General features: G+C 47.4%; 1 protein-coding gene across 1 annotated transcript in view; it reads left to right on the top strand.

The window, feature by feature from the left end:
* The window catches only part of LOC135826967 (uncharacterized), an 86903-nt gene that overhangs the window by 59089 nt on the left and 12391 nt on the right, over nt 1-15423 (top strand). Inside the window, exons 7-10 of the mRNA XM_065339494.1 lie at nt 8384-8590; nt 9961-11061; nt 11456-11633; nt 11958-12018. Of these exons, the coding sequence (XP_065195566.1) occupies nt 8384-8590; nt 9961-11061; nt 11456-11633; nt 11958-12018 (1547 nt within the window). The remainder of the gene's footprint in view (nt 1-8383; nt 8591-9960; nt 11062-11455; nt 11634-11957; nt 12019-15423) is intronic.

The raw sequence follows: 15423 nt of genomic DNA, 5'->3' as shown, positions 1-15423 counted from the left end.
ATTCAAACTGGAAAGCAACCTTATACGATGTTCCAAGAATGACCTTCACAAAATATTGTGCGGCATAGAAAGTGGCAAGCTGCAGGGATGGTGCCTGGATCATGGCCTGACACGAGGGAAAATATGGATCAGCGATTTTTGGTCCAAGACCACGTGGCTGATCTACTCAGCCACCAGGACAAGGTCCTAGGGGTCTGGTGATTTTTTATCTTTTCAGGCAGTTCACTTCCCCGACTCATCCTTTGAATTATCCAATTATCCATGATCACTCGGCCGAAGGCTAGAGATAGGCACCCATCGAGCTAGAATCCAGCAGCCAAAGGTGGGGCCGTGCATCATATAGATATTAAATGATGGTAGGTAAACAACAAAGAGAAACACACAACCCTTTTCTAAATATCGATCATAGGAAACATGAGAGAGTTTGGAGGAAAATAGGACCGAAAGAACTCCGCCACCCACCCCAGAGCATTACAAAGCAAGGACCTTACACAGGATAGCTGCCGAGCCAAGGAGAGCATTATTTTGTCATTCAGATACAGAGCAGAGCAGAAGCTGGTGATACCGATGGTGTCAAGGTATCCTGGCAACTGTTTGGAAACATGCCCAAAGCCCCAACTACTACAGGAACAATCTGAGTCTCAACTTGCCATAGGCGATGGATTTCGCAAGCAAGAAGCTGATACTTGGCACGTTTCTCAACTTCCTTTTCAGCAACGCGTGGATCACCAGGTACAGCAATGTCAATGATCAGGGCCTTCTTGGCAGATCCATCCACCAGAACAATATCAGGCCGTCGGTGCTTAGTGAAGCGATCGCACCGGATGGCGAAATCCCACAGAATCTTGATCTTCTTGTCCTGCGGAGAGATTTTGGCATCTGAAGAATCTCCTTCTTCAAGCACATTATACTCGGGTGCAGGATGCTCTTGTGGCATTGCATTGGTCTTGATATGCTCAAGAAGTTGTTATACCCGTGTCATGTGCAAACGTGCACTACTCGATGACTGGAAATACTCTGCCGCACTATTAGACTTCAGCGGTGCATTTGATACCATTGTCCGTGAGAAGGCGCTGGCGCAGTTTTCAGACTCTGGAGCTGCCACTGATGTCGTTGCCACTCTGATCTCGGACACGACGGTGAGAGTGTTCTCATTTAGGCAAAGCATTTGCTACAAATATCGGAGTAGTGCAAGGGATCCGCTCTCTCCCATCATATACAATGTGTATGCTGAGGGTGCCATGCGCCACCTTGATCCTAAGCTATCGCACTTATCTTTTCCAGCACCAACCACCCAATATTCAGACGACACAACAATCCATGATACGGAGAGGCGAGAAGTCGAGGAGATGGTGGAGAAATCAAGTGAAAAATTCAAATTACCTAATGTTAAATATGCAGAAAACACAATATATTACAGTAACTAAAGCCGACTCCTCTTGGCGATCTGTCAAGCTGCTTGACTCTTTGTTAGGGTCCGCAGAGGATATTCAGGCAAGAATAGGTGCTGCAAATAGAGCGTTCGGTTCGATTTCATGGAAGCGTCATAAACTGAGCTCCAGACTTTGTATGTTCTCTGCCCTCATTCTGCCTATCCTGTTGTATAACTGCGGACTGTGGGCCCTGACACAGCAACTCAGTAATCGGCTGGATGCGTGTCACCGAAGAAAATTGCGGTACCTGCTTGGTGTTGTGTACCCTCACCACATGTCAATTGCTACGGTGTACTCCTCAACGCGACAAGACCCAGTCAGCACTACCTGTCGCAGACGTCGGCTGCTCTGGCTGGGCCATGTTGTTCGCGATGGACATAACTCAGCGTCCTACCAAGCACTGGAGATGGCAATTAATACCCGGTACACCAAGCGCCCACGTGGCCGACCCCATCTCAGATGGATTGACAATATTAAAAATGATCCAAAGCACGCCGCTATTGATATTTCTGACTGTTTTGAACTGGCTCTAGACAAGAAAAAATGGCGGATGCTTGTGGAAAAATGTGCTGCGCTTGCGTAGTTGTTCTTACTGTGGTGTTTTATTGTTCATCTATTGTTCATGGCATGATGCCTTTTGTTTGATCATCTCACATGTGGGAAACTCGCAGTTGCAACAACATTCTATTTCACCATACCTTTATGGAAGTTCTTCCCTTCATGAGGATAATACACTTCCTCCATTACACAAAGATGTGCACTGGTGGAGAGCGGTTGCACTTTTTGGTGCTCCGCTCTCTTGGTGCACATGGATAGCACAGAAAGTAATGGCGACCTTCTGTGCTTGTTTTATTCTTGCCGAAGACTGTGGAGTAGTGGGCGAGCAGTGCGAGCGGTGTTTGTTTTGTTTCATGAAGAAAGTTTTGAGAGAGCCGCTCCACGAAACGGTCAGCAAAGGAGTTGGAGGAAACCAACAAAAAAAGGGACGGAAAACTCATGAGCGTATCAGTTTGGGACATGGAATGTTCGAACTCTGCGAGAGCTGGGCAAGCTAGATCTTTTGCTGAAGGAAATGGAACGACTCAAGCTGGATGTTCTTAGTCTGTGTGAAACGCGTTGGAGCGGAGAAGACCATTTCGCCAGTGGTGACAAGTTGGTAATTTCAAGCAGCTCGCCGGACGGTGGATATGGCGGAGTGGCTGTCGTTCTGAGCACAGCGGTGAAGAACAGCTTATTATCATATACTCCAGTATCAAATCGTCTCTTGGTGGTGCGCATACAGGCAACTCCTGTCCCTATTACCATCATTCAAGTGTACGCGCCGACCTCGTCATGCTCGGCAGAGGAAATAGATGATTTCTATGAAAAATTGCAAGCTGTCATTGACGCCATGAAGAGTCGTCAGGTATGTGTAGTCATGGGCGATTTCAACGCCAAGTTGGGACTTGGGAGAGACTTTGAAAGCGGTGTTTGGGACTATGGCCTTGGACAGCGCAATGAACGTGGGGACATGCTGGCAGAGTTCTGTAGGATTAATGGCTTGGTCGTTTGTAACACAGCTTTTCAGCACAATCTGCGCAGTCGCTACACATGGATATCTCCTGATGGTTGCACCCGTAATCTAATCGACTATGTCATGATCAGCAAGTCGTGGTTCTCAAGTGTGCTGGATTCCAGAGCTCGCCCTGGTGCTGAATGTGACACTGGTCACCATCTAGTTACATTGAAGTGACGCACCAAGCATTTCCGTAAGGTTCGCTGCAAGTCTATGGCTGTGCGACCGTTCGACGTGGCGAGACTGCGGAATCCTGACGTCTCGGAAAAGTATTCAGTGGCGACTGAAAATCGTTTCAGCTTGCTGCAGGACCAGGAATACACACCAGATGAGTTGTGGGATCAGATTCAAGCGGGAGTTATGGAGATTGCGGAGGAAGTAGTTGGGCGCAGAGAAAGGAAAAAGCCTCCCAAGCCCTGCATCAGTGAGAAGGTGATAGCTCTGGTAGAAAGAAAGCGTATAGCCAGATGCACTGGTAAGGACCAAGAATACAAGAATCTGAAACTAGAAGTGCGTCGAAGGATTCGCTGTGACAGGAGAAAGTGGTTAGAGGATAAATGTAAACACATTGAATCTTCTGGGAGGAACCATGATTCAACACCATTAAATCCATTAAAAATCATCATTCCGGCCAAATCAAGCATGTATCAATGCTGCTGATGGCACGACCCTGACGGAGAAGGAAGATGTATTGCTGCGGTGGTGTGAATATGGGCAGCAGCTATTTGGCCAGCTGTCAGGAGATCAAGGGTGTTCGGCCTCGGCGGAGAATGGTGCGGAGGAGCTTCCATCGCCACTGATTACCCCTGAGCCTGTGCCTCTCTTGGCTGAGCGAGCCATATTGTCCTTGAAGAAGAGGAAAGCCCCTGGACTTGATGGGATCGTGGCGGAACTGATTCAGCATGCATCCTCAGTTTGTGGTCTATTCCTACATAAACTTTTTTTGGAGATTTGGAAAACAGGGAGATTGCCAAAAGCGTGGAAACGTCAAGAAATCGTCGTGCTACCCAAAGCTGGATCAGGTAAGGAGTGTTCCAACTATCGGACCATTGTTCTGATGTCACATGCAAGCAAGATCCTTCTGACAATTATCTTGAATCGTATGAAAGAGAAGATAGAGGCTGAGTTACCAGATGAGCAGGCTGGTTTTCGAGCTGGTCGCAGTACTGTAGATATGCTCTGTGTTCTACAAATCATTATCGAAAAATCTCTTGAATGGCAGAATCCTATATCCATTTTATTTATCGATTATCGTAAAGCCTTTGACACAGTTAACCACTTACATCTTTTCGATTGCCTTTTGGATTTTGGTTTCCTTCGCCATTATAGTTTGTTTGCTCCAGAATCTTTACACGGGGATGAGCGGAGTTATCAGATGGAATGGCTCGCATTCGCTAGAGTTCGCCATCAAGAAGGGTGTTGGGCAGAGCTGTATTTTGTCCCCACATCTATTTAGCCTGTATACTGAGAGTGTTATGCGTGTTGCTGATGTGGACAGTATCGGTGTGAGCATCGGATGACGCCTGCTGTCGAACCTACGATATGCAGATGACACGGGATTGTGTGCACATCCATCAGAAGTGTCTACCCTCAGCAATGCTGTTAATAACGCTGGAGGAGAGAAGAACCTGGCACTGAACCTGTCCATAACCAAGATCATGCATATCGGAACCTGTACTGCTGGTGCAAACGATACTGCTTCAACGCCACTTGTGGTCGATGGAGAACGAATTGCAGAGGTGAGCAGTTTCAAGTATCTGGGATCCTGGAAGACAACAAACGGTGATTGCAGCCTCGATATTCGGTCAAGAATTGCTATGGCGAAAGAGCGGATGCTGCAGTTAGTTGACATCTGGAAAGACCACAACATCTCCAGACAACCGAAAATCCGAATAATGCATGCCCTTGTGTGGTCTGTCCTGCTGTATGGAGCTGAGAGTTGGACTCTCCGGAAGACAGATGAACGACGAATACAGGCAGCAGAAATGTGGTGCTACCGACGTCTGCTCAGAGTATCCTGGATGGAGAAGCGCACAAATGAAAGTTTCCTGGTGGAGTTGGGAGTACAGAGACAGCTGCTAGCCAGGGTCAAGATACGCAAACTGACCTATTTCGGACACACATGCCGCCCATCTGCCTGCGACCTTGTACGTGACGTGATGTTTGTTGTCGTGGATGGTAAGAAAAGCGTGGTCGTCCGAAGATTTCCTTTGCTGACAATATCGTTTCGTGGACTGGTTTGTCTCTGCATGAGAATTGCCAATTGGCATCTGACAGAGATGCCTGGCAGTCACACTGTGCATCTACTGCTTACACAGCTGCATAGTGTCGTTTATTATTTTTATTTTTATTTCACTATTATTATTTTTTCGACAACGCAGAGGATGATGATGATGACTACACAAAACTTCGTTGTGTTTATTGTCTTCTGTTCATGGTCTCTTTTGTCGGCAATAGACAAACATTTCAGTGATCTATCCCCTCCATAGGGTAGCCGCAGTACCGACTTTTATTCTGACAGGCTTTTAAGCCTCCAAAAAGCAGTGGCGGGTTTAGGGGAGGGGGGGGGGCGGGGGGGGGGGGGGGCGCGCCCCCCCCCCCCCCCCCTCCAAAGTTTCTACATTGGTTTCGAAAAATAAAAGGCAGGGCGCCAGGGCTAGCTAGGCTAGGCTCGGGGCGCGCGCGGCCTGAAACGATCGTCCAAAAGCGGTGCTCGAGCTGGTGACTAGTGTTGATTGTACAGACTACAATCCAGAGTACTGTCTACTAATGGTCTACAGACTACAGTGAGCATGCACGGCTAAAGAAACACGGAGGGTGACCTGACTGTGTACACTGTACACTGTACAGTGTGATCCCTGCTGGGACGCACTCGACGCATCTTCAACGTAGAGTATACGGACAAACATCGAAGAAAAGTCTCGAGTCAACCAAAACACGATTCGAATGCCGAGGGCTCGGGCGATCATCCTCGTTTGAATCGTGTTTTGGTTGACTCGAGGACTTTTCTTCGATGTCTCAGCGACATCCCCAAAGGCCAAGCTCTAGCCAGCAGAGCCTGGATTTTTTGTAAAGCGTTGCTCTGGCGGCGCAACTCCTGCTGCCGCTCCAACAGGAAACAGTGGGAGTGATGAAGTCGCTGTTGTTCCAGTTGAACTTTTACTTTCGGAGCGGACTGACACTTGACAGTCACACTCCGCCAGACGTGGAAGTACCTGTTGTCAGCGAGCAGCAATAACAGGAAGAACAGCGCACAGTGACAAGTGGACATAGTACAGCTGCCTATGTAGAGGATGTTTTGAGCGGTGAGAAATTGTTGGATGATCTCCTAACAGTGAGAATGATCAATAATTTATAACGACTTGTGCAGGCAAATATATGCTGTTTATAATGAGCGCAAAATTGTGTCCGAAATTCTGAAACAGAATCTATAGCGGTAATTTTGGGTGGAAAGCAATTCCATAATTGTCCGATTAATGTAAGAAAAGGGAAGGTAAAAATTTCCCATGAGAGTTGAAAACAACCTTGTTCGGTCTGCTACAATAACAAGCAATGTGTCAACGTCACTGGGCACATGGGGAACTGCTTTTCGGGAATATGTGCTTTGGCATAATCGGATTACTCGACCGTCACGATGAATGACACACAGTAACAAGTACAAACATCAACTGACTATGAGCATCTTTTTTTCACCAAGCTGACACATATGCTGGCAGACATGGTTTCAATATTAGGCTAGTAACGACTGCATTTTAGACTCTTTCAAAGAGGTATACCCTTCTCTTCTCCTTGCCTGGCACTTGGAAACCAGATGCCATGACTATCTACAAGCTTATTGACCAGTGCAGGAATGAGCGTTTTCTGGATGTGCATGAACTAGCAAAGTTCTGGGATGTTGTGAAGGCATTGATGCCTGTCACATCTATTCATTTATGTCACCGCCTTGCAGGGGGACATCTTCTGGAATAGTCTTTGTTGAGTAGATCCACTACATTCGATCGAAACGGTCAAGGACATATCTCGTCTTTTGCTAGAATTGGACGATGTGGGGCTTCCTACTCTCACCATGTAAAACATATGGCTCTAGGTGGTCTACACTAGGCGGACCATTGATAATTCTTGCTACTTCTACCTTCTACGTCTACCGTCTTTGCATCCTACAATGTTATCTTGAAAAACAAAATTCAATCCGCTATTATTGGCAATGAGGTAACATGGTAGTTCACTTCAATTTACCAAAGTGGTTCATACTGCAACTCTTTCTTCTCCAACAGTTTCTAGACCAGTAATGCACTGATGATGAAGTTATTAGTTCTTACTTAGCAATCACCTTCTGCAGCAGCCAGGGCCTCTAAAGAGAGAGAAGGCATCCCAGCGGCTGCCTACCGTTTAGCCTGAAGAGGGTGAGGAAGAGGTTTGGTTCAAGAGCCTTATTAGCTCGTCAAGTTGTTAGAAGGATTATCTACACAGCACCATCCTTGCGATGATGCGGTGTACCATCTCCAGGTTGCAGAGTTGCAATTCCTCTTCCTCAACACTATCCATTTCGGGGTCTCCACAACTCCTGCAACTGTTTCTGACAATTCCTTGTCTGGACTATCCCATAATCTTCGTCCGCTCTCTGGAGGCTCGTAAACCTCAATACATTCTGAATCCACAGGTACTCAGGTGTTGTGACCGTACGATTCACCCTCAATGACAGACCAGATTCACCATTGCCAATGGTTACTACACTTGAACAGCAATAAAATGAAGATAAAGTAGGAAATTTATCTTTCATGATCATCAGATTCATGCATGGTAATAGGCTACATCCGTTCTAGTATTTCCTTGGCCGTCAGACCGCGATGGCTCCTCTGGGGCAATTTACAGGAAAATGAAAGGGAATGAGCAGTATCAAGGACATTAGCTGAGGAGTGTTTGTTTAATCTGTGCACTAATGGTTACCCGCCACAAATTCACGATTCTCGCCCGACGGTTGGATGTTGATCATATATTTTGTCCTGTATTCAGCAATTTTCCTGCACATGTACCTTTCTTTTGTCTGGTTGGCATACAAGCAACTCGATATGGCCGACACCTTCGAAATGTGTTCATATTGTTTCCATCTAACTGCAATAATGGCTTTTTATAGTGCAGGTGTCAAATGACACTGGTTGGCCGTTCTAGGTATATGTACACGTACTCGCCATTATGGTACCTCATCAATTACAAATCAAAGGTTTATGGCAGACGAAAGAGGAAGCAAAATTAGGAATAGTAACAAGATTTGAGCTTATTCTGATTAGCCATATTTCGGTAATTCCATAAGTTTGACTCGCGCGGTGTCAAATGACACCATTGGCTGTTCTAGGGTTAAAATTAATTAACCCACTGTGTTGATGTTCATGTTCAGAAATCTCCCAAGCAACCCAAAGTGCTCGGGCAGGCAGAGGAAGTACTGGCACAACTGCATGACAACATCCGAGAGCCATTCTCAACAAGTCGGGAGTTCTCTCGACAGCTTTGTGCTGCTAGCAACGTAGAGTATGATGACGATGAAGATAGCATCAACACCGCACAAATCCGTCGATATCGCAAGATCCTCAATGCGTATGGTCTGGTATGTACATACTCTGCAGATAGAGTAATTTCAATTTACTTGCAGTAGATGTATTTCATGTTATGATGTATGTCATCTACGTCATATACATTTCTAAGGGATCGTCGCAAAAGTGTTTTATCGTCCCTGAAATGAACATCGCTCATTTCTTACTCGCACACCCTCCACTCCCTATGAAACAAACACAGCTTGCTATGCTGGATGATGAAAATTGCATGCATGTATATGTAGTCATGTACATATGTAAAGTATCGGTCGACTTGTGATTTTTTCCCGATTTATTGGAAACTGCCACCCTACCTTTTTGGTGTCTCCCTCACATAGTAGACATTCAGCCAGGTTTATAAAATTTGCACCGGTATGCCACGGCAAAATATGTGGAGAAGCAAATCCCAAACCCAGAATGAGATTTTTGAGATTTAAAGTGGGTTTTTGATCCTCAATTCAGCCCAGATCGAGCTTTCAAAAGCCAGCGAGACAGTTTCCGAGGAATTGACTGTAGTGTTGGTCGACTTGCGATTTTTGCCCCCCCCCTCCACCCCTCCAACGAATGATGCTTGTCTCAGGGACAACAAAAAACGTTTGCAACGACCCCTAAACTAGATTTGTTCTTATTCGTTGGTTTGAGGGAAAGATGCAACCGGTTTGATTTGTTCCTACTTCTTTTACAGCCCATATCTAGAACATTACGATGCCCATCCTGCAATTAGCTGTAGTTTATGATCTATTAATTTGTGCTAGACCAGCTATACACCGATACTAGTAAGTGTAAGGCTGCTGGAAACTTCAAGGTGAAGTAAAAATTGTGGGAAAGATTTAGTGTGTTGCTGTGCACAAATTGCTTAGCTGGGGCTTGACAGGGGACATCACCAACAGATTGCTGGCTTTAGGCTGAAAAAGAAATCATTGACAACGGGTGCATTGTGCTTTACACCTTTGTGGATTGATCTTCAACAGTGAGTTTCTTTGAAGGTGCGCGGCATAGTCCTGCTTTGGCTGGCACCAGAGGGTTGTATCTGTGTCCATGAGAGGATACGACACTGATTTCCGCGCAACTCAAGCCAGGGCATCTGTACCCGTTTCCCTTACTTCCATTTCTTTAAAACTTAGGAGGGTTCATTTAATTTAACAGTTTCTCATTGCCACTAAATGTGGGGTCTGGCAAAGTGTGATGTCATGACGCATCGAGGATTGCCTGGGTGACTTGCTTTGTTTTGTATTATTTTGGAGGTATTTGGCCTTTTTAATATCCTGTCTGCGCATGCGTGTGGAATGTGTGTGTATCCATGTTTTGGCATATATCGTGTGTCGGCTTACAATTATGTGTGTTGCTGTGTGTATGGGTTTGCATATCGTGTTTTTGTTTCTAGATTGTTTCTTTCTCATCACCTGAGCTGGACGACATCATTGTTAACCGACCCAACTGGTTGCTCTCCAAGGTCATTGGTCTCATCTTCGCACCACCTGGGCTTGACGATGAAGTTATGCTCCACTTCAAAGATGGTGTTGCAAAGGTCCAGGAAGTCCTTGACAAGCTTAACAGCTTCGAGGGAGCAGAAGGCCAAGGCCCTCTGCTGCTGCAGATGGTAATACAACTAGGTGTGTTGCTGCAGGAGAAAGAAAGGATCCTGGCACCTAGCCGTCTTCCGACCGCTGACAACTGCCTCGGCTCACTGGCCAAGAAAGATTCATCATCTCGGTCGGCGTGCGCAGGAGTCTCTTTCACGACTCAGCACTGCTTCTCCACTGCTCTTGTTATCCGGCTACAGACAGAGCTGTACGCCTATTTCCACGAGCTTCACGGCATTCCTGCTGAGCTCTGGAATAATCTGGTGGTAGTGGCTCCAGTCCATTCTACAGCCCGTGGTTGCATCTCCGTCACGGACAGCCTGCGCCAAGCTGTCGCTGTTGTCCATGCGCCCGTTGAAGATACGCTAGATGGCTATTGTCTGCTGGCTCTGTTGCGCAAGGTGTTTGGTGACCTGGCAGCACAGTATAGCCCGGGTACTAGCTATTCCACAAGCATCATCAGCTCTGCTTCCATTCGTCAGCACCTCGACGAGCCAAGCGACAAGTTTGATTTCGCTGTGTACGATGCAGAGGAAGTCCGATCATCCGTAGCAACAAAGGTTCATCTCTCCACTAGCCAACGTTACGTTGATCGTGCCTCGCTTCTTCTCGAATGGCCGGTCAACCATGCCTCACTGCTCTCTGCACAGTCCTTTGAGTCCATCCGAGAAAGCCTTGGTGAGTCCGACCTGCCTGCACTAGCCACCTGCCTGGGCCTTACATTACCATCTTCATCACGTGAGCACAGTAATCATCCACACACTGCAGCAGCATTGGTCCACAGCTGGGCAGTTACCGACTACCATCACACCTCGACCAAGCTTTACCAGCTGCTAGTGAAATCACCGAACGCCCAGCGCTTTGCAAAGATCTGCAAGGTGCTACGGCAGCATGAAGAACTGGTGAGTGTGATCGCCTGTTGCGTATGCCCCTCTCTCTCAGTGTCTCTCTCCCTCTCCCTCTCTCTCTCTCTCTCTCTCTCTCTCTTTCTCTCTCTCTCTCTTTCTCTCTCTCTCTGCCCCCCCCTCTCTCTCTCTCTCTCTCTCTCTCTCTCAGTCTCTCTCTACTTCTCCCCCTCTCTGCCTATGTATCTCTGTTCATGTATGCAAGTTGTTCTAACATTTTACTCAACAAAACATCTGTAACCTACCATTACGCAATGCACAATGTATTCTTGGCCGTGTACCTCTCATTGATTTCACTCTCAGTGGTGTGGATGATATTGACACTAGCTGATGTTGATATCAGAGCCATGTTTGTTGCTTGTTTGTATATTTGTTACTCTCCGCACTGCAGCTGGCGACCGATTTTCCAGACATGTTCCGGAAGCGTCGGGTGCAAGCCGTCCAGCCGGTCTCTGACGGAGCTATTTCCTCCACTGTTCAATCAGACTCCGCGGAGAGCGTTCCTTCTGGCAGCCAGTCACACTCTGATCAAGCCAGTCAGTCCACTGCTGCTCGGCAAGATGATGCTGGTAAAGTTGAATGTGCTCAATACACCATGTGTGCTCCCTGTATGCTAGTGTTAGTTTACTTGTGTGCAAATGTCTACTTCACACTATCTTGCAACACAACTTGATCTATGGGCTTGCTCAGGTCTCAAAGAGAACTTCAGTTTGCATGGGATTCTATGCGAACAAATGAATTATTTTCTCTGTGGATAATGAACACATGACTGGTTAGGTATGTGTTATGCTAACCTTGATGATTTGATACCCATTCCTATAATCGAATACTTCTGCACAGAGACAGGGATAGTTTTAAATCTGTTTTCTGTTCTTTCCTGTTGAATGTATCAGGCCATGCTGAGCATCACACTGGTCATGGAAGCTGTGGGATTTTCCTATCCACTTCACCACTGTAAGTTCTACGCATGCATTACTCAACAATGAAGTATAGAACCGTTGAATCAGTCCTGTGTAAAGTTCAGTGAAATGTACTGCACCATTTCCAACATAATGAGCCAGCCCGGCGCAGTGAGTGAGATCTCAGACCATGATTGTGCAATGACAGGTATATGTATCATGGGCAAGTCTTGACTTGAAGAGGATTGCTTCAACTGTGCTGTACACCACAGTGAGTTGGGAACACGAGGTGTGGAAAACAGGGCAACATTGATGCAGAAAGTGGGTTTTCACCTTTGCCCAAATACTGTAATTGGTGGATCTGAATTTTCCTCTCCATCCGTAAAAAAGCGGCATCTGACACCTTTGCATGTGGTCATTTCATGTAGTCTTTTCATGTGGTATTTTCATGTGGCGGTGGCGTCATCCCTAGAAAGCAGAAAGGTCTTATTGAGCTGTGTAGTTGCCAGATCCTATTTAAAACACCCTTCCCTATTTGAAGTACATAAGCAGAAGAAAGTAAAGATCGCAGATACGCAACCAAACCGGCTATGCAATTGTGTTGAGAAACACAACCAGTTTAGGAAGTTTTGCTTGAACAAGGCCACCACCATGCCTGAGATACCAGGGTGGCAGATGTAGCACGTGACAGTGAGGGTAACTTAGTAAGTATCACAAGCAATGCCTGACAAGGTGCAAACCTCGTTAGCTGCATCAATGTTACCCTCACTTCGAATACAGTGTAGTGAGTACACAGTTGACAGTGGTTGTCAGAGCAGTTAACTGCATGTAAAGTGCTTCACGCTTGCATCACAGCATTTGTTAACAACGTACACGCTCACTGGTGTCAGCACTGGTCTTGAACTCAGAACCTTGGGACTCGCAGGCAAGCCCACAACCACTCGGCCAAAGTACTGGTCAGTAGGCAGTGGCAATAATTTCCCTACACTGCTTGCTTAATGACATGACCACTTTTTAGCCCGACCAGGTTTTTTTGAAGGCCCTGCAAGGCTGCATGGCCTACACCAGGGAGTCGTAGGGGGTCGTACGACTTCCTGGCTTGCACCAGGGAGCCCTAAGCGTAACACATGCGAGTGTACGTGCATATAGGGCTACCGGTATGGCCTACGACCATGTACACTGTGTGATGCACATACCCGGACGCTTTTCGCTTGCACGCCTTCGCTGATCCGCTGCTTTTTGTGTTCCACTTTTTCCAAAGAATTCTCGTAGTTGTGTGTCTTTTTTCTCTCTGATTGCTGCTTGTGTGGACACCATGGAGGCTCATCAGCCTCGGAACTTTGCGTTTCCAAAGCGAAGTTTCGGGCGAACATCGATCGTTGAGCGTCCGTTTCAACCAGCTTGGTTCGATAAATTCAACTGGTTGCACTACGACGAGTCGACGGATTCTGTGACCTGCCATTTGTGTTCCTTTGCTAATCAGCAAGGGAAGCTGAAAGCGCCATCGAAGGACTCGGCCTTCATTTCTAAGGCCTTCAAGAATTGGAAAGATGCCACGGAGGGGTTCCGCCGGCACGAAAAGTCGCTGTGTCATATCGACGCTGTCCAGGTGATGCTTGTGCTACCGCAGACTGTCTCGGACGTTGGTGAGGCGCTAAGTCAAGCCCATGCCAAGGAGAAAGCCCTGAATCGGCGAATATTCGTGAGAATCCTAGAGAACATGAAGTTTTTGGGTCGCCAAGGTCTTCCCTTGCGTGGCCACGACGATGCAGAGTCGAACTTTATGCAACTGCTGCAACTACAGAAGCTACATACTCCCGAGTTGCATGCTTGGCTGGAGCGACGAGTGGATAAGTACTGCTCCCCCGAAATCCAGAACGAAATCCTTCAGCTAATGTCGCATAGCATACCCGGAATGTGGCCAAGTCCATCCATACTGCTGAGGTGTTCAGCGTAATGGCCGATGAGTGCGCAGATGTATCTTACAAGGAACAGCTGGCGTTGTGCTTCCGGTGGGTTGACCAGGAGTTGGAAGCTCATGAAGATTTCGTTGGTTTGTGCCAGATTGAAAACATATCTGCAGATACGATCGTTGCGGCTATCCGGGACTGCATGCTGCGACTCAACCTCCAACCGACTCAACCGTTGCCGAGGCCAATGCTACGACGGTGCCACAAATATGGCTGGCCACAGATCTGGTGTCGCGAAGCAGTTGGGAGATGAAGAGCCAAGGGCTAATTTTGTGCACTGCTACGGGCACTCTCTGAACCTGGCTTGTGCGACACCATCAAGACGACTGTGCTGACCAGAGATTCCCTCGATGTCACCTGCGAGATCAGCAAGTTAATTAAGTACTCGCAAAAACGGAATGCCCGATTTGACGCCCTGAAGGGTAAGATCTCGCCCCACACACCAGGATTCCGTGTGCTGTGCCCGACCCGCTGGACAGTGCGAGGCAAGAGTCTGCAAAGCATCCTGAATAACTATCTGGTCTTGCAAGAACTGTGGGATGAAGTTCTGGCTGGGAGTGTGTACCCCGACGTGCGTGCTCGCGTAATCGGAGTGAAGGCTCAAATGGAGACTTTCAACTCCTTCTTTGGAATCAGTTTGGCCCGTCTCGTCCTGGCACATGGTGACAACCTTTTTGTTTCCCTCCAGAGTTCAACAATGTCTGCTGCCCAAGCCCAGAATATAGCACGTTTGACGGTGGACACAATCACAAAGATGCGCACAGAGAATTCATTCTCGATGTTCTGGGAGGCTACTGTGGCAAAAAGTCACCAGTTTGATGTCTCTGAACCGCAGTTCCCTCGCAAACGCAAACGTCCACAGAGGTATGAATGTGGAGATGAGCCAGCACACCACCCCAGCTCCCCGGAAGGCCACTATCGGCAGCTGTATTATGAAGTGCTTGACAGTGCCAAGTCCTCCATCCAGACCCGGTTTAATCAGAAGGGCTTCGCCATATACACGAAGATGGAGAACCTTCTCTTCAAGAGTGCCAAAGGGGTTGACGCTACAGACGAGTTCAAGGCAGTGACAGAGTTGTACGGCGAGGATCTCGACTCCAACCTCCTTCTGACCCAGTTTTCCCTCCTTCAGACGCATCTGAACTCTGATGACGATGTCACGTTTAGGTCGGTGCTGAAGTTCTTGCGGGGCTACTCCACATCTCAGAGGCAGCTTCTGTCTGAAGTTGTGAAGCTGGTGTGCTTGATTCTGGTAAGCCCAGCTACCAACGCCATAAGCGAGAGATCCTTCTCAGCAATGCGGAGAATCAAGACCTATCTCCGCTTCACAATGGGCTAGGGTCGGTTAAATTCAGTCATGCTCCTCCAGACGCACAAGGACAGGACAGATGCACTGTCTGTGGTGGAGTTGGGCAATGGCTTCGTCGATGTCACCAGCAGTGATCACCGCCGCTAAATATTTGGCACATTCACGGATGCTGATCTTGCAG

The sequence above is a fragment of the Sycon ciliatum genome, chromosome 11 (assembly GCF_964019385.1).
Source record: "Sycon ciliatum chromosome 11, ocSycCili1.1, whole genome shotgun sequence".
In the NCBI taxonomy this organism is placed as follows: Eukaryota; Metazoa; Porifera; class Calcarea; order Leucosolenida; family Sycettidae; genus Sycon; species Sycon ciliatum.
The sequence above is the reverse complement of the archived record's forward strand: the minus strand, read 5'-3'. Positions and strand labels throughout refer to the sequence as shown.